This window comes from Vidua macroura, chromosome 9 (assembly GCF_024509145.1).
Source record: "Vidua macroura isolate BioBank_ID:100142 chromosome 9, ASM2450914v1, whole genome shotgun sequence".
Lineage (NCBI taxonomy): Eukaryota > Metazoa > Chordata > Aves > Passeriformes > Viduidae > Vidua > Vidua macroura.
In genome coordinates this window covers 21,877,077-21,896,262 of record NC_071579.1, presented here as the reverse complement: position 1 = coordinate 21,896,262, position 19,186 = coordinate 21,877,077, and the positions used below count along the sequence as shown (strand labels likewise).

At 46.2% G+C, this 19,186-nt stretch overlaps 2 protein-coding genes across 3 annotated transcripts in view; one reads left to right on the top strand and one right to left on the bottom strand.

Moving 5' to 3' along the window:
- The window catches only part of SZT2 (SZT2 subunit of KICSTOR complex), a 47,770-nt gene extending 40,385 nt beyond the window's left edge, over positions 1-7,385 (bottom strand). Inside the window, exons 1-8 of the mRNA XM_053985788.1 lie at positions 7,213-7,385; positions 6,880-7,053; positions 6,363-6,533; positions 4,430-4,561; positions 2,318-2,477; positions 1,739-1,845; positions 1,346-1,556; positions 138-308 (exon numbers count right to left, since the gene is read on the bottom strand). Coding sequence (XP_053841763.1) covers positions 138-308; positions 1,346-1,556; positions 1,739-1,845; positions 2,318-2,477; positions 4,430-4,561; positions 6,363-6,533; positions 6,880-7,053; positions 7,213-7,308 — 1,222 coding nt within the window. The 5' untranslated portion in view covers positions 7,309-7,385. The remainder of the gene's footprint in view (positions 1-137; positions 309-1,345; positions 1,557-1,738; positions 1,846-2,317; positions 2,478-4,429; positions 4,562-6,362; positions 6,534-6,879; positions 7,054-7,212) is intronic.
- Positions 7,386-7,557: 172 nt separating this feature from the next.
- On the top strand, positions 7,558-17,451 carry MED8 (mediator complex subunit 8). Of its 2 annotated transcripts, XM_053985705.1 has the most exons (7): positions 7,558-7,673; positions 10,455-10,573; positions 11,601-11,745; positions 12,121-12,261; positions 12,670-12,751; positions 13,743-13,991; positions 16,981-17,451. In XM_053985705.1, the coding sequence occupies exons 1-7, from the start codon at positions 7,578-7,580 to the stop codon at positions 17,043-17,045; spliced, it is 897 nt and encodes a 298-aa protein (XP_053841680.1). In that variant the 5' UTR covers positions 7,558-7,577; the 3' UTR covers positions 17,046-17,451. The 2 variants fall into 2 exon arrangements, with proteins under 2 accessions (XP_053841680.1, XP_053841681.1); XM_053985706.1 differs by lacking the exon at positions 7,558-7,673 and having other exon boundaries at positions 10,455-10,526.
- The last annotated feature ends 1,735 nt before the right edge of the window (positions 17,452-19,186 follow it).

Below are 19,186 nucleotides of genomic sequence, written 5' to 3'. Positions count from 1 at the left end.
GGCAATTATTAATGAAAACAGTTTGGAGAAAATTACTCCTTTCTCCACAACACCACCACTGCTGAGATTGCAGTGCTTTCCTCTAAGCAGCTGAGAACAGAGTCCCAGCTGTCTCCAGCCCTCAAGGCAGCAGTCACCTTTTGTGATGTTGACCTCACGGATGCTGTAGCCCTCGCGCAGCCGGACCGAAACGATGCTCACGAGGTCAGCGTGCACCTCCTTCTCTGTGTGCTTCTTCCTCCGCATCGCCAGCGCAGGGTTGCTGCTTGCAGACACCAGGTGCTCATTGAACAGCCTGTGCTGGGACACTGCAAATGGCAGAGATGAGTTTGTGAGGGAGCAGCTCCCCTGAGCCCCATCCTGTAGCAATAGGTCTCCCCAAGAGCTTCATAAAAGCTGCCAGGAACACTTGCTCGCCTGAGGAACAGTACATCCTTCAGGCACCACTTACACCCACTCCAGATTCTGCAATACAGCAAACAGGTTCATTAGTGTGGCCAAGAGGCCTGGGAAAGAGACAGGGTGGGGTGTCAAGCACTTCTTCCTCTCAGACAGCTTTTGTGACAAGGCATGCATTGGAATTCCACATTCAGCCTAGACAGGTAGAAAATGCACATCTGTTTCAACAGTCACACAGCAAGCTTTGGGGCTTTACCAATTTCCCTGAAAAACTCAGAGTTCCCAGGTGCTTTTTAAAAGGTATCGGGATGTGGAGCTTAAACCACTAACAGCTGATCTTTTTAAGATTCAACATTTTCAAGTCCCAAGCCAACTCTCTTCAAACTTGCCAGTTTATGTGGCTTCTGCTGCCAAGTTACAGAAAGAGCAGATGGTACCAGCATATCACTGGGACATGAAAGGGTGTTTCTATGTCTTACTAGTAACTAAACTAATCTCTCTTGGCACATCTCAGTCACTAACAGTCACAAAATAAGAACAACCAGGAGAGGCATTTGGGACCGTTCTCAGGGGTCTAGTTTTTCAATCCAAACTGCCATCTGCAAGCCCTGTTAGGACAAGCTCTCCAGAACATCCCCACCTGTGAGCTAGCCAGTATGCACAGAAGGGTGGGCAAGAGCTTCCAACCCCCTCCATTTCCCAACACAGTGGGCCTAACTGCAAACTGCTGAGCTAGGGGAATGGTGGAAAATGGGACATTTGTTTTCCCTGGTCCATCCAATTACTGGAATCAGAAGGGGATTCACAGGTGAGGCTGTGTGACCAATTGTGCCTACAGAAGGCATGACAAGGGAGAGCATCAGCATAACCAAGCCTGGGGAGTCACCCCAAAGAGAGGTGCTCTAAGACATCCATCTACTGGAACAAGAACATGCACATTCCTCACCACAGTAATATTCTGGATTCAGGGACTCCCCCGTACGCAGAAAGGAGTAGAGCAGAAATGCCTTGTGATACACATTCAGATCCAGGCTCAGGGGATCCAGCTCAGGGCATGTGGAAAGGTAAGCACCAAAAGTGGCCATGGCAATGAATTTCATCAGTTCCACATTGGGAACGTGGCCAAAGCTGCAATCATAGGAGTACACACCGCCCACCTATGGGATGGATAAAGGAGACACCTGAGAGAGAACAGCAGTGCTGAGAACAAGGCAGACAGCTGGTCAACGACCCAAACAGGCAGAGAAGACCCTCACTTCTCCTCTAGAGGTGAATGCCACCCCCACCAATCCACCTGCCTCCCTCTGGTACCCACACTGCCAGGTACCAGCAGACATACCTGCACAAAGGAGCAGGCCACAGTGCCACTGCGCAGCTGGTTGAGTAAAGTCTCGCACACAGCCACGTCGGGGACACTGGTCACACCATCCGTAATTATTATAATACCTGTAAACAAGGCAGCATCTTAGTGCATCTTCATCCCAAACAGCTATCATTCTCCCAGTAAATCCACCAGACAAAGTTTAGGCAGGGTGAAAGTAGAAGGAAAATCCTGAGACTGGTTTAGAGCTTCCAAGGCATTACGGAGCTGGCAAACATCCTGATTAGGTACAGCACAGCACACAGAAAGGGCACAGCTCTTCACACCCCAGGCTGCCCTGAGCAAGAGTCACAGCTGTACTGCCTCACAAACTCCCCAACACTGACACACAGCACTTGGCACAGTGTGGTCCTCCCCACTCCCACCGCCACAATTTGCCCCCAGAATGCAGAGTAAATGTCTCAGCTGAAATTTCATCCCTAACAGAAAGGTCCATGCACACACCAGCCCATATAGAATTAACCTCAGCCTGTGGCAGGAGGAATACAACCCTTTGCAAACAACCAGGCAAACCTTAACCCCGAGGACGCAGCCAACCTGCGCTGGAGTTGGAGGGCAGCAGCTGCAGGGCCAGGATCCCTTGCCGGACCATGCTGACCAGGCCAACGTCAGCAGTGACCACAGACACACTGGGCTTCCTCCCAGATGACTCCTGCACGTCACCAGGGCTCTCTTGGCTCAGGGGGGATAAATCCACCTGGAAAAGTTAAAAAAAAAAAACCCACAAGGCCCCATGGAGCAGATTTCAGCTCAACTCTAGTTCTTGCTCTTCCAAACACCTTCAGTCTGGCAGTCCCATGGTGCTCTGGAGCACCACAGCAGACTCCATCTGTAGCTTTAACTTCCAGGTAGGTGCTCTTAAAATCCTGGTAACTTGGGCCCCTCAGAACAGCTGGGCAAGGCTGCTTGAAGGTGGAGGGACAGCATCTCAGAGCTTTATATTAAGCTGATTTCTAATAGAAGGGGAAATTGGGGTCACTTTGGGGTCACTAAAACTCCTCTGTGGAGCAAAGCAGCTCTCAGTTAAAGAGATGTGAATACCTTTTTCTCCCCATGTCATTCAGAAGCTGCAGCAATTCAGCATCTACTTAATCTACTATATTCAGCCCAGAAACACAGGAGAGGCAGAGGCAGCTACGTCTCACTTGTGAAGTTCTGCAGCAGAGGGTGCAAGGAGCCTCATAAAGACAAAATCTAGTGCCTATGCATTTAACTCAAATGGCCCTCATTATGCAATAATGATATAAACAAATGCAGGTAAGCTTCTGCACCTTCTATGAAAAATATCCCCTAGGCAAAGCCTGAAATTTGTATAATTACACCAGTGAGAAACCTACTGTATTCTTAGTCCCTTAATCCCCACAAGGCTCTGGCAGTGCAACCCTGTAATAAAACATTGCTTTGTTTCTACTGCTAATGCTGAGAATAGCTGAGAACCACCACCCCCCCCCAAAGCTACAGGTGATTGGAGTTGGGAAAATAAAACTAGAACTAACTAAACTTTTTCTATGCACAAATGGGAGCAGTCTGTGCCTGTGAGCGAAAAATATTGACTGTCCGTCACTTTAATTTGCCTTAAATTCAGATACTTGTTAACAATGATACAGCAAGTGCAACTTCAAAAGTGAAAAAAGTTTCAGTCCCTGCCCTTCCCCTGGGGCCTCCCACCTCCACCCCACAGCCTGTGGCAGGACTCGCCAGTCCCTCTGGCCTGCAAGAGCGTCTCTCTCCTCCATTTGCATGGAAGAAGTTACAGGGTAGTTTACCATGAGAGAAATATTGCATCAAGCAGGAATGCATACAAAGCTCTGCAAAAACACCATCTGGACTCGCCAGTTGAGTTATTTACTTCCGGCAATCTACTTTCTGTTTCAGGACCAGCAGTTTTAGCATTGAAACATACAAATTTCAGCTAGAATATGAGATTCCAAGCACTTCAGATATGCAACTGCAATACATCACCAATAGCCTCTTGGTCATCTGATTCTGGGACTTTTTTCTTTCCTTTTTGCCCGAACTCTAATGCTAACTAAGGACTAAATAACCTCAGCCAGACCAGCAATGACTTTGACTGCAAGATCAAAAGCAGCATAGCCAGCAGGTCAAGGGAGGTGATCTTTAAATGTCCCTTCCAACCCACACCATACTTGAGCTCTGTCATTAATTTGCTGATACATATATCCATGGCTACTAAGCAGCATCTGTCATAGATTTCAAGGAGTACTTGAAAAAACTGGCTGTTTATTCAGCTTCATTGCCAATTTTCATGGTAAAAAACGTATTTTCATTCACAAGGGCATATTCACAGCTATTTATATATTAATTATATGGACATAATCACCTCTCCCACCACCTTCTTCAGAGAGAAAGCACATCCTACCATTTCTCCCATAATATATAGTCAGGCCATCCTACTGCACATTAACTTAGGGGAAGGTAACCATCCTCACCAGTCCTTCTCAACACTTAATGGTTCTGCTTCCTCAGTGTTCATGTCTCATTGCTGGATTCCACGTTATCTCACCAACTCCTTAGCTGTTCCTTCTGCAGATGTATGCTGCTTTTCCCCTTGCCACCCTACTTCAGAGGGGCCTCAGAGTGCACATCTCCAGGAAGCCAAGAGGGCCCAGCTACCTCTGCACTCCTTACCTGTGGTTTGGGTTCATACTGTTGCTGAAGCATCTCTGCCACTTTGTTTTCAAAGGCACAGAGCTGTGTGTAAACTTGGTGCAGAAAGGCCTCACGCTTCGTCTCATCCAGTTGACAGCCCTGGAATAGTACCTGGCCCAAGGACACACATGTCAGTCATCAAGTTAATATTTCATAGCACCAGCCCCCAAGATGGTACACAGGAACACAGTTCTGCACAGTAAAGGTCAAACACATCCCTGACAAAGCACAGGTACAGCACAGGCCACTTCTCTCTGTTCCTGCCCAAAAGCAGCTGCCCAAGAGCAGTGGTACCTCATGGCAATTGCTGTGCATCCCACAGTAGATGCCTACATGACACTTTAGGAAATCTCCTTCTTGGGCAAGAAACTTCTACTTCATTTGACTTTCTCCAGGATAAACAGTTATTAGGAGAAAGTGATGTGGGATCATTGTTTGAAACCATTAACTGTAGTCTGATGCTTCTAAGGAAGGCCTGTTTGTTCTAATCTACCTTACCTATAGACTGATTAAATGATCTTCCAAGGGGAACAGTAAATTGAAATAAAGAAAAGAAACAATTAGAGTGGACGTTACAAAAGAGGCTGAGTGATGTGACAGAGTAAGCCTGCCACCACAGCAACTCCCCAGGGTGACAGGCATGACACCTGTGTTTACAGATGCCACCCTGGTACAGGCAATTCCTGTCCACAACCAGACACAAAGAAGATACAACATGCAGACAAAGACCTCAGCTGCATGTTATCCACATTCCTCAGCCTCATACAGGCAAGACCTCACAGTGGCACAGGAGAAATAAATGATTACCACAGAGAGTCTTTCCTGGATGAGTGATACACACATATGTCTTTTCCTCCATAAAAGAATAATTATGCAGTTGTTCCCAAAGATCACAGCTCATGGCCTCATATACAAAGTGGGAATTTAGGGAGGTCCAAAGAAGAAAAATGTAGCAACTTTAGTGTGCTCCATATAGTGTAAATAGGGGAGATACTGAGGCACAGCATGATGGTCTGCAGGACTGCTAGACAAGATGACACATAAAACATCAATGGCAAATGGAGAAATTCCTGCTACACTTACTCCAGTAGAACCTCAGAACAGCTCAAAGTGTTGGCCACACTCCTCAGGTGCAACACAAACCCTGGCAGAAGGCTTAGGCAGGGAGGGAACAAGCACAGACTTACAGGCTCCTCCTGTTACCATGCACTTCCCCTGGTATTAGCAAAGGGATGAAATACACCACCACAAACACATAAGTTATGTGAAAATACTGTAAGGTAGAAGAGATCAAGGATGAACTTCAAAAACAACACTGGCCTCATAAACCAGACTTGAATTTATTAAACAGACCTGCCACAACACAAGTAAAATCTCACTGATAAATCTCAACACTGGGGCTTCCTGTTCCCTCCAGCAAGAAGAAGCATATTCAAACCAGTGCAAAAAGAAGGAGGTTTGTAGGAAGAGGCAATTATTTTTGAATTAACCACTGCTACAGAGCTGGAGACAGGGAGACAAGCTTTTGGTCGTACAAGCTCTTCTTGAGATGCTTCAAGCTAATTAAAACAGGCAAAAAGAATTAATCAACAGAAATTAAAAACAAAAACAACTCCCAAACAACAAAACAAGAACAACAATAAGGACAGATTCGACATGAGGCAAATATTCCTTGTGGCACAATTTTAACAGCATGCCTGAGGGCAGCATTCTCCAGAGAAACCTCTTCTTCCTGATCAGGAAGGAGAAGTTGCTCACAGACACTTCTGCATCGTGCCAGGCCACGTGTTTCAGCGAGACAAGGCTGGAGCATAACAGAGAGCAGAGCCCAGGTGCCACCTGCCCCGCTCTCCTTGTGCTCACAGGACACCCGAGCTGCTCACGCCGCGCCAAGGGACAGCCTGAGCTTTACCTGGTGGGACTGCAGGCCAATGATGGAGGAATACACCTGGATGGTGACAAAGATTTCTGGCTGGTAGATAATGTCTGAACCAGGGATACGAAAGGGTCGTAACAATCCCACCAAGCATCGGGAAAGGGCATGAAACACTTCATCAAAAATTATCTCCCCTGTTGAGTCATCCTACAAAAAGAGAGAAAGGGAACAGCTTTTTCATCTCCTAGGACCTTCAATCGCACTGTTGGGTGTCCCATTGTGCAGAGACAACAGCAAACATCCTTCTGCAGTGGCAGATGGATTATAGTGACAACTCCTGTAAACAGAAGTCACACATTAAGCATCCAATGGAGAAACAGGATTTGCCATTAAGTTCCCAGCCAGGGGCACAGTATGGCTCACTCCCAGGAAAAACAAGACTTCTGCAAAAGTTCAGACTGACACTGAGAGCAATAAACCTTTCCTCAGCAAATAGAAATGGGTTTCTGTTTTAATGCAGAACACCCCAGAGAGATGCAGTTTCTGCTCTTACCACGATCCCCGTGGAAGGGCTCAGATCAAGCTCAATCACAAATCGGTACTGACGGGCCAGGAAGGTGACCCGTGTGGAGGGGACCAGGAGGTAGGGCCTGGGCTGGACCGGCTCGTCTGGCTGCCACCCATTAGGCAGGATGCTGAGAACGTCAAGCTCATTTTCCGACTTTACCTGCCAGAACAAGCAAACGGTACATGAGAGAACATCAAGCCACACCAAAGGAAGAACCAAAGAAAGGAAAGGGGCTCAAATGCTCTGCAGGGTGCAGGTGCTGCCGAGTGGTGCAGCACCAGCGGCGGTGACACCATCCAGCCCCGAGCACCAACTCACCAGCTCGGGCTCGGGCACGGCCCGGATGACCTGGTGCAGGCGGCTGAGGACCCAGGCGAGCCGCACGTTGCGGGAGATGCGATAGTCCTTCTTCATCAGGAGGAACACGTGCCTTGCCTCCTCCACCTGCGGCGGGAGCACAGCGGCCCAGGTCACCCCCGGAGCAGCCCCGGACAGCGCCCGCGCCGCCGCTCACCCCGGGCTGCTCCGGCCGCACTGCTCCCCATGGCGGCCGTGTTCCCTGCGGGCACGGCACGGCACGGCACGGCACGGCACGGCACGGCACGGCACGGCACGGCACGGCCCCCCCAGCCCCGCTCGCCCGGCCCGCACCCACCTCCCCGTCGGGCCGCTCGGCCGCCGCCATGTCCGCGCGGCCCCGCCCCGGAAGTGCGGCTCTCCCGGGACAACGGGGCGGGGCCACCGCCGCCATCGCCGCCGCCGCCGCCGCCGCCATGCAGGTGAGGGCCGGGGGCAGCGGGGCCGGGCTCCGCGGGGGCCGAGCGCACCCGGGGCCGCGGCAGCCTGCGCGGGCGGCCGAGCGCGTCCAGAGCAGCCGCTGCGGTGCTCTGCTGTGCGGCAGCCCCTTGTCGCTGCACGGCTGTGGGGTGAGAGTGTGCGCGGCTGAGCGGCCCGGTCCCGCTTGAATGAAATGTCGTTAATGGGAGAAGAACCTCATTTGTTTATTAAGTGCTATGAATTTGTAGCATCCGTATTGTCCAAAGAAAAGAGTATTAATGACAGGTTAAACGGGCTGAAAAGATCCACCTCCTTTGGTTTGTTTGAAAGCGCAGGCGGCTGGCCTCATACAGATCTCTTGGCTGTCCCGCTGGAAAAGAAAGTGAAAACAGATTGTCCCGCTATTCCTTGTTTATAGGGCTTGTTATATTGTCTCTCCTTGTTTCGGCCACTTAGTCATACCAGTCTTTTCACATCTTTTTCACTGGTTGGTTTTTTATTTGGTGTTTTTGTTTTTGTGTTTTTTTTTTTTTTTCTGGGTTGTTTTGCTTTGGCTTTTTGGGTTTTTTTGGTTTTTTGTTTTGTTTTTGTGGGGGATTTTTGGGGTTTTTTTGGGGGTTTTTTTTGGAACTATGAATATTCATCATTCTCGTTGCCTTTATCAGTACATATTCCTACTCTATTACTCTATTCCTTTTCAGTTGGGGGAACAAGAGTGACACGTAATATTCGAGATGCAAAGGAGGCATGCATTTCTGTGGTGACATAATGATGTTTAGTTTCTGTTGCTGTAACTCCTAATAACTCCTGTGGTCGCTTTTGCTTCCTTGACTGCCTTTCCAGGATTGGGCAGATGTTTTCATGGGTTACCCTCAGATAATCTTGAGATCGTGTTGAGTTACAACGTTATCAGCTCAGATAATGTCATTGTGTACAGAAAGTCATGGGATTTTTTCCCCCTTTGTTTTGCCAGTCAGGATTTCTTTTTCTCCTTTGTTTTGCCGCCTGCACTGTTTTACCTTTACCTACTCTGAATTTCACCTTTATCTCTCAGTTGCTCCGTATCAGGAGGTCCTTCAGAACCCCTACCATAAGCCCTGTCTTTACTACCTCGGGCAAATTTAACATTACTAACAAACTCCTCAAAGTGTCCTCTTGGAGAGGCACAGCATTCCTTGGAATCGCTGGTCAGACTTACTGTGTGCATCTTGCAGTGCTTGCATCTGCTTCCAGCTCCTGATAGCTTTGGGAAGAGCCTAGGGAAGGAGGGTTGGAGTGCGCTGCTGCCGTGAGAGTGCTCCTTGTGCAATGGGATTTATTCATCCTCTTGAGGGCTTCTCGGATAAGCACAGGCAGGGGCCAGGGGAATTGCTGTGGGTGCATATGCCTGGCACCTCTGCAGTAAAACACTGGCTACCAGCCCAGCTTGTAATGCAGGCAGTAGTTAACTTCCTTGCACAAATACAGTGCACACAAACTGTTGCAGGCACATTTCCTAATTGGACAGGAACTGACTAGTCCCGTCACAACATGAAGGAGAGTGCTTTTATCTCTAGGTGGAACAGCCAGCAGCAATCTGTTCCATGAGTCCACTCCATGGACTGGGGATCAAATTTTAGTAAGGTTGATTCAGCTGTTTGTTCTAAGGTGGTTAAAGTGAAATGAAGTCCCATCAGCGATTACCAGCTTGTCAGAGTACAAATAAGATAGAATAATGTTGTGTTCTCATGAACATGGAAGGTGCCTGATAATCTCTCCATGAAGTTTACACTGGGCCAGTGTATTTGAACAGAGCAACAACAAAACCAACAGCAAGCATGCCAACAGTGTGAGTCACTCTATCTGCTTTCCCAATCGGTATTCCCTTTCTATTATTTGATTACTTTGTCCCACCCTCCTCATGGATTATTGTACAGTTCTCGACTTACACGAGCAGTTCCTTAGGGCTGGGACTTTAATTATGTTTTGCACAATACTGTAGTATGAGTAAGTTAGAGTAGATAAGAGCTTAGAGGGATTTTGCAAGAATCCAGGGCATGCCTTGATGTCTTCGGCAGCACATCCCCAGTCTGGACGCTTTGTCTGTCACCATCCTCCCTCACCCGGAAGGGGATGTCAGTGGGGAAGATTTCTTAAACAATGTAATCCCAGCGAAAGGCAGGAGGTGAGGTGTGTGTATGGGTACAGTGCCAGTCTGTGTTACAGCAGGCTGTGTTACAGTCTTGTGCTCCACAGCCCGCAGGGCACAAGGCCAGGAGGAGCTGCGGGTTTCCTTGGCAGCTGGAAGTGTCAAGTGGGCAGAAAGAAAGTAAAGATTGGCACAAACTGGAGCCTTTAGTAGTCCAGGGTCCCTGGTACTTATTTTGCAAAGACTGTTTTGGATGAAGACATCACAGCACCCACAGCTGCTTCAGAAAAGGCTGAGGGAAAGCTAAATTTCTTTGATCTGGGTTAGCTTAAGTGGCTTACAAAGGTGGCATGAGCTAATTTTGGTGACTTTGCCTGATGTGGTGAAAAGCAGGTGTAAGTGATGATGTCTTCAGACACTCACCTAGATCTTTAACAGGACAGCTGGCCAAGCGTTTGTCTCAGGCTCAAGTCTCTTGCCTAAGTAGTCTGACCCAATGGAAAGGGGTCAGTGTGAAATAATAGGATTTTTATCTCCAATGCCCCTACTTCCTTTGAAGAGGAGGCTGTCTGTAGGACAGATTGGATCATGGATGCATGGGTGTGGATTCACAACGTTTTTGTCCTCCTCCCTTGTCTGTCTTGCCTTTTTTTAGAGAGAGGAGAAGCAGCTGGAGCTGACCCTGGAGGCACTCATCAGTCAGGTGGCCGACCTGAAGAACTCCTTGGTCAGTTTTATCTACAAGCTGGAGAATGAGTATGACCGACTTACATGGTAAAGTGTCTCACTGTTGATCGCTGTCCGAGCTCTTCAGACTCGGCTCAAAGGAGATTATCTTCTTGTCAATAGGTTTAAATTTTCTTTTTACATTTGTGCTGGAGGAACAATTACACATCTTCCACAAGAAAACCAGTTGAAATCCATTGGCTTCGTGCTGTAGAGTAATTAGAGTCATACTAACACCTTTTAATCCAGACATTTTATGGGAACTCAACTTGCATCTGCAGCGAGTAGCAGTTCTTAGATGAAAGGCTATAGAGACCCACATACACTATAAAATGAGCAATGGTTCTTTCTGTATTTCTTGACCTTTTCTGGCTTTTTGTGGCTCTGATATAAACTGAGCTTTTGTGTTTTGCTGATTCTGCTTTACCACAGTTTGAGAGCTTTGCAAGATGGCATTCTCTTCCTGGAGAATATGGAGCATAAAGATGTTATAGCTGCAGCTTAATAAACTGTATGGTATCTTAGTGTCTGTCACTGTAGCAAAGGTTCACAGACAAGTTAACATTAATAGTCAATGTTGCAGAAGGCAGGAGAGCTGGTGAATCCAGCACAGAGACCAAGCTGAAAAAGACTTCCTTGAAAAGATTATCAGTTGTTTAGCTTCATTGTTTCTTAGTCTGGATAGCCAAGCTATAAATATTTTCTCCCCTGGCTGTACTGCTTCAGAATGAAATTATTTTTTTGACCTTGCTCCAGAGTTTCACTGGGAGAGGTAGTGAAAAGAAAGAAGTGCTTCTGTCTAAGTTACTGAAATCCCACACAACTGCCACTTTCAGTGGTACTGCTTGTAATGTCCCTGCGGTATTTTCTGCATTTGAGCCTTTTCCAGTTAGGACTGGGGTTTGTCCACACCTGCATATTCAGCCATAGGTTTTACTGTTTACTGTCTGGAGTAGACTGATTTGAGAACTAATAGTGTTGTTTCCTCACTCCTCAGCCATTTGAGTGCAGAAGAGAGAAAAGCCCTATGCAGCATCCCCTTTCCATGTTCTGTCTTCTTTATTTGCTTTTCCAGGCCTTCAGTTCTGGACAGCTTTGCATTGCTCTCAGGACAGCTGAACACCTTGAATAAAATGCTAAAGCATGAGAAGACCCCGCTACTGCGAAACCAGGTGATCATCCCCCTAGTGCTGTCTCCAGACCGCGATGAGGAGATCATGGTAAGACATGTCCCTTGAGTATCAGAAAGTTCTTGAGTGCCTGAGTATTCATCTGAGCATTCCTCAGTTCTGGGTGTGAAGGAAGAAAGGGAAACAAGTACTTCTGTCTGAGAGCTGCTTTGCCCTTGGGTTTTCACCTACAAACACTTGCACTGGATACACTTTACAGGAAGTGTTGCTGTTAATGAATATGTTGCTGTTACTAAACGGGCACAGTGCAAATTCCTAGCCAAGTTGATGAAACCTCCTAATGCTCCCCAGATCAAGGTTTTCCCTGTAGCCTTGTTCAGCACCATGGCCTGTGGCCTGGTCTGGAGCTGCCTGGTGCTGGGCTGGAGGAAGAGGCTCTGAGTGAGGCTTGTCCCACCATTGCAGCGGCAGACAGAGGGGCGTGTGCCGGTGTTCAGCCATGAAGTAGTGCCCGACCATCTTCGAACTAAGCCTGACCCTGAGGTGGAGGAGCAGGAGAAGCAGCTGATCACAGATGCAGCTCGAATTAGCCCTGATGCAGCACAGGTAGGTAAAGAAGAGTTTGATACTTCTGCCTCTTATTGCTAGGGCACAAGATGCCCTTTAACTGCTTCCTCCACCCTTCCATTTGACAATTTTCTTTTTCTCCTGTGTCCTTTCCTGTCTGAGATTTCTCCAGCTGACTGTAGCTGAGGTTTGGTTTCCTCCACAGTTTCAGAAGGGTATCCAACTCTCTGGCTGTTCACAGGAGGTGCCCTCCAGCCAGTCAGAGGCAAAGGCTGTCCCATTTCCACAGTGCCCTCCTGCATTAGGGCTGGGCACTCTAAGCTCAGCTACCAAAACACTTACATTTGGTTATATGGATCCGGGGAAGGGAAGGCTTGTTCATTTATCTTGCTGATTTGTACTGAGTTGGAGGTATCCTGGCAGTTTCTGACAGTTTTAATTTTGCAGAAACAGATCCAAAGTCTGAACAAAATGTGCTCAAATTTGCTGGAGAAAATCAGTAAGGAGGAGCGTGAATCTGAAAGTGGAGGTATGTCACTGAGGTGGAAGTGGGGTATGGGGTTTAAGCAGCAGACTTGAGAGAGTAGCAGCAAAATAAATATATTGGAGAGCCTGAAGTATGGAAAACACAGTTGAGCAGCACAAATTAAAACATTCCAGAAGATGCAAGATTGGCTGTCTTCGAGCCCCCTAATTTGAGAAGGGAGCCTGTGGGTGCAATGTGTCTTTTTTTGTGTGACCTATGCATGGCAGGAAGGTCACTCCAACCCTTTGACATATCTGCCTTTGAGGAAGTGATAAGTATCTGCTGAGAAAACTTCCCAATCAACTTTTATTAATAAAAATAGCTCTGAAAATGCAGCAGCAGTGAATGAGAAACCCTTTAGCTATGTTCTGAAGGAGTCCACATGTTGGCAGGCTCTTGTGTGATCCTGTCTAGATAATGGGTGCTTCAGGCTCATGGCCAACCTTTTCTGGTTGTGGTGTTCACTATTGCTGGGAGTGCCACACACTACTCACAAAGGCAGTGGCATTGTTTTTACTCTCATTTTTGACACAGGACCTGAGCACAGGTTCGGTCTACTACTGGGAATAACAGTATAACTGGGCACGTGTGTAGCAAAAAAAACTTGCAGACACCATGTTGCTTATGAGCTTCCAAAAGGGGGTGTTGCTATTGTTTGTCTGAATGACAGTGCTTGTTACCTGCCATAGGATTCAGCATGCAATAGCCCTTAGTGGCAGCTTCTCATGGGCATGGAGGAGTTAGCTCACTCTATCCTCATTCCATGGGCAGATTATGCCCTGCTCTCAGTGAAAAAGCTCTTGGATCACCAGTGTCCATTGATTTTGCAGCTTCCTTGACCTTGCTGAGACTCTTGTAGGATAGCCTGTAAGAAACTCATCTCTATTGCATGCACTAAAGTAGCTGAAAAGTAAATTCAGGACCAGCTATGCTACTTTTTAGACCTGATTGCCAAGTCTAAAAATAACTGCCAAACGAACTTCTTTTTTTAAAGGTTTAAGACAGAACAAGCAGACCTTCAACCCTGCAGATACCAATGCACTGGTAGCAGCTGTGGCCTTTGGGAAAGGGCTGTCAAACCGGAGACCCCCAGGCTCTGGGGCATCTGTCCAGTCGGGCCAGCCAGGAGCTGGTGCCATCATTGCAGGTGCTTCAGGCATGCAGCAGGTCCCAATGACAGGTGCACCAGCTCAGCAGCAGCCAATGCTGGCAGGAGTGCAGATGGCACCAGCAGGACAGCCAGGTAAAGTTCCATATCCGAGATCAGTTGAAATCCAGGGACCAAGAAGGACAAATGCAGATGTAAAGATTCTTTTCCAGTCACCTTTTAGATGTGACTAAGTATGAGGTTCCTTTCAGGCCTTAATAACATGAGTCAGGTTGTAATAGAGGAGTAATACCTGTTTAAAATTGGCTCAGAGAGTGAGGTGGATCCCAGCCAACCAGCTTCAGCTTCTTAACTCCCACTGAAATGCTATTTTAATAATAGACTTGGTGAACATAGGAATTAATATGGAGAGAGATCACAGTATAGTTTTCACGGATCTGTACTGGGGGTTTTCCTGTGAAATTTAAGTTGTGGGTAGGTAATAAAGCAGAAAAGTTTGATGATAATGAGTTATTTAAGGTAAGAAAAAAAGTTTTCTGTAAAAAGTTAGAAGGATTTCCTCTACAAAGTGACTTTGCTTAATAGCAGTAGATGACATTTGCATTAATGTAAAGCGAAATACATAGGCATAGAAATTTGACTACACATCCAGCACCTGGACTCTAACCTAGTTAGTTGTATTTGTGAAATACATCTATGATAGAAGAGTTCTGTAAAGACAATAATTAGGTGTTCACTTGGGGCAGAAATGCAAACCAAATCCTAGGAATTTCTAGAAAAGGAACAGAGAAACAGGATATCTTTAGGCTATTCTGTAAATCCATTGGGTACCCACGCCTGCAATATCATGGGTGGTTCTGATATCTCCTCTGCTAGTGGGCATAGCTTTGGGCTAAGGAGAAGAAATGGAAGCATATAAAATCCCAAATTATATGCAGCAGGCAAATGAGGAATGATTGTTCATTGTCTCCCATGATACAGAAGGATTGGTGAAAGTGCACCAAATCAAAATGTGGGCTTGTAAATTTAGAATAAAGGGGAGATACTTTTCTGAATACTAAATAATTACACTGTAGAGCACATTGCCTAGTGTGTGATAGGCAGATAATGTTTTTATGAGATGGAAAAATAAGTAAGTACATAGACTTCTGGATGAAAAATCAGTCAACATCTCATCCTGAGGATACCAACTCTGATTCCTTGATCCTGAGCCACAATATGTTAGAAGCAGAATAAGTATTCTGCAGGGATATCACTGCAGGCTTGCCCTGTTCTGGTATTCCTTCTTAAAAATCCTCTGCTGTCAGGAATGGGTTTGGCCTGGGAGACCTGCAGGCTAACCCTGTTCTGTCAGAATGTTTACGTTAATTGTGATTTAGGATATCCGATATCCTAATTGGTGTTTTCTTACCTGTATTTAATGACTGTTGTTCAGATGTGTACTTGAGCAACAGTATTGATCCTAAGTTAGACATGTTTTTATGTAAGAGTTAGAAAGTAATTTCCACTGTAATTTGGTAACAAAGAAGACCTCCTGTGATTCCTGGCTGAATACCCAGAGATACTTTATCCAGGGTGGGAGACAGTCACTTCTGTAGGCCTAGCAGAGTGCACTGCTAAGGAGAACACTTGTCCAGCCTGTGATGGAGAAAGTACCTCTGGATAAGGGCAGATATAGTGGGTTTTGGCAAAGGTCAGTCTCACTGTTCTGCTTTTAATAGTGTCCATAGCTGAGACTGAAAGAATACAAGAACAAAGTATATCTTTACCACAGTTGTTTTTAGGGATTCTAAGCCAGAGTTTGGTTTGATACCATTGGGTCCAGTAGCCATTAATTTTTGCAGTTCCTGTTTGAATTACAGTTTTGACTTCTACAACACCTATGGCAGTATATCCCATAGTTTTATCACATTTTGTTTAAAATATTTTCGATGTTTAAATATTTAGCTTGGTAATTTTATTGCATTTTTCTTTTTTTACCCGTGTTTTGAGAAATGATGAATAATCATTCCTCAGTTACCTTTTCCATACTAGTTTTCCTGTTTTGGAAATCTGTCATGTCTCCTTCCTTTGTCTATTTTTAGGTGTTTTTCCCTTAGATAAGTCCTATTCTCTTTAATATAACTTTGTATGAAAATTATAGCTCGGATCATCCTTTTCACTCTTACATGCACTTTTTCTGGTTGTTCTCAAGACAACCACTCACAGAGTCTCAGATGTAGGTGAACCATACAGTTCAGTTCACTGTTGCTCTTGGAGTGTTATCTAACAGTATTTGTCTCCTGATTGTTAGTGATATCTATCAGTTACCTGTCCATTCAATGCTGGCAATGACCCACTATGGATATGTCTGAGAAAGTTTAATAATCTTTATTGGTTTAGGTTTTTGCTTATCAAATCTTTTCTTGTCCTGCTGCACTATAATTTTAACTTCCAGAAGTCATTATTTTTTTTTCTGGTTCAATTTGAAGACACTGAATGTTTTTTGAATATGCCTCTGTGCTGCTCTTTAATCACTGTTTATTTTTCAAATCATCTCAATTTTGTCTAGCACTCTACACTTACTGTAAGCTGCTAGTAAGATGTCTTTGAGCACATCACACTCCCATGTGAGATTGGTATCAGCAGAGAGTAATAATGCCCAAGAGGTGGATGTGGTTACAAGAAATTAAGAAATCTGAGAGATGCTTAGTAATTTAAATATACACCCTGACTATAAATAATGCTACAGGGAAGGGGATACTGACTCTCTGAAATGGAAGTAGACACAGTCTGGGTTCTTCTGTGTGTGCTGCTCATAGAAGCCAGCAACTTCTATGAGACTAAGTCCAACACTCCTGTAGGAGCCTCCTGACAAAGAGAAAGGCTTGCTGAGGATAAAAAAAAAAATAGAATTGAAGGGGATAGCAGGGGGACACAGGAATTGTCAAGATTTGTCATTAGAGAAAGATGCCAATTTGTAGAAGAGATTGATTGTGTAGGTCAGAAGCTGGAAGGTTCAGTAGCAAATGAGCCTGGAGTGGAACTGGAAAAGCCCAAACAGGGTTGTTGTGAGTCTTGTGTGCTCCTGAGCAAATGTCCTCTCATACTGCTGATTTTGCTCTGCTTTTTCTTTTTTCTCCAGGAAAAATGCCGAGTGGCATAAAAACAAATATAAAATCTGCCTCAATGCATCCATATCAGAGATGAGCTGAGATGAACCAGACCTGAGGAACAGCAACATTTGTTACTGATGCAGGCACCCCACCTGGATTCCTTCTAGGACTTCCAAGTCCCTTCACATATCCACACACCGTATCTGGGAAGACAGGGTTTATAAGGCCTTTCCCTGGATTTTATTTAGTGCTGGGTGGCTTGTGTGGAGCTGCTGCTGGCCATGTCTCCTGGACACAAGTACTTCTCTGTTCAGCCAAAGCAGAGGACTTTGTTTCTGGTATTGATGCCATCTTTTCCAGGTCTGGCCTGGAGGATAACTACCCTTTCCTGATAGAGAACCTGAAGAGCTGCACAGAGCTCCTTCTTTCTGCTTGTTCACTTGGTATGTTTTTTCTTTACTCCATCTTGTACAATAAAGACCTTGTTATGTTCACTGTGAGACACTGGTGTCCATCTCTCGGGTCATAAGGACTCTTATTTCCCTTTGGGTAAGAGCAGCTCCAATCTAAACCGCACTGGAAATGTTGGAGGCCAAGTGCTGGAGCTGCAGGTCTATGTGTAAAAGGGTGTAGCAGAGTGAGTCAGCAGGGTACAAACATAAGCAGCAAACATCTTGTGCATTAAAAACCAATTATGGCTATACCCCAAAAAGGAAAATACTGGGAAGGACTATTTCAAGGCCCACAGCAAGAAGACAGCACTTGAGGAACAGAAGCACAGAGCTTTTGTATTCTCATGCTGCAGCAAATCCCATCTGGATCTGATTTAATTTCCTTGCTTCTCTGCTTCTGTTTTCTATAAAGTTTCTTAGCTGCTTCAGGATTAATTTGTCACTTCAGAAAGGTATTTGAATGTGAGCAGGACTGACACATCTGGATGGGCCAGGTTATGAAGTCTGGCCCATTTCTCTTAGGAACTGGGCACTGTGAAGCCATCTCTGTTCTACTTTCTGCCCTTGAGCTGTAACATATAATCTGCCTAATGAGAGATTCCCGTGAGACAAAAGGGTGGGGGCACATGCCCATGGAGCCTGTCAGTACATACAGCGCTATCCTAAAGGACAAATGTCCTGCCTATGGTTGCTCTTGCATGGACTTCCTTCTGACTTGTGTTGAAAGCCAGCAGTGTGTTTTACTCAATAGCATCTGTCAGCAATCTTCGGGTGAGGAAATCTCCACTCAGCAGATACAGCCTGCAGCTGCTCCTGCACTGCTTGCCTCTGAACTAATCAGATCCAGCTTATTTGTGGAGGCTGTGAGCTGTTCTCCCAAAACAAAACCATCCACAAAGCTGTGACTAGGGCAGTTATTGACCCATTTTGACATGCTGACCCTTGAAAAACACTGAGCTGAGAAGTAGAAAGTTGAGCTGGAAGCACAAACAGCTTATACAATAGCAAAGCTGCTCCACTACAAATGAGTCCATCTGCAGTGGCAGCATCCCAGCCAGACTGGTGGAATTGTTTTTTGCTCCTAATGAATGTGGAGGTCCTGGCTCTCTGGTATGCCATTGACTGCAGCAGGGAACTGGTGTGAAGGTATGTTACTGGTTCCAGTTGTGAGTGTTTTGTGCAAAAGCAACCCTGACAGCCAGGGAGTCGGAGCCTGCAGGGCTATTCCTGTGATGTGCTGAGAATCATGGGGAGGGCTGGTCCCTGCTCTGTCTCATGTCCTTGCTTTGGTTGGAAAGGAAGGCAGAATACTGTATGTGTCATATCCTTGGCACTCATCATTCATGGAGCCTCAGCTCTAGGATTCTGCTTCGCTTCGTCCCCTCAGACTGGCTTCCTTATAAAGCTAAAATGCCTCAGTGCCAGAGCTCAGGGCCAGCAGCTGCCTGGAGAGATTCGGGCAGCCCGGGACACGGGCAGGGCATGGCTGCCTGCTACCCACGCTAACCTGAGTGAAACAACTCCCAAAAACGCCTCCAGCGGGGCAGGCCAGACCTTTCACACAATTGGACTGGAGGAAGGGAAACACAGGCAGGTTTTTTTCCATAGATTATAAAGCAGGGAGGCTGGCCAGGCTCCCAGGCTCGCCAGCGTAACTTCCTGCATGACACAGGCTGCCGCGAATTAGTTCTTGTGTAAATTAGAGCACTGTTGTTAGGAAAACAGTTGATTTTAAACTGATGTGTCCCTGCTACAGCTGCTGGTAGATTGTTCTAGAAACTAT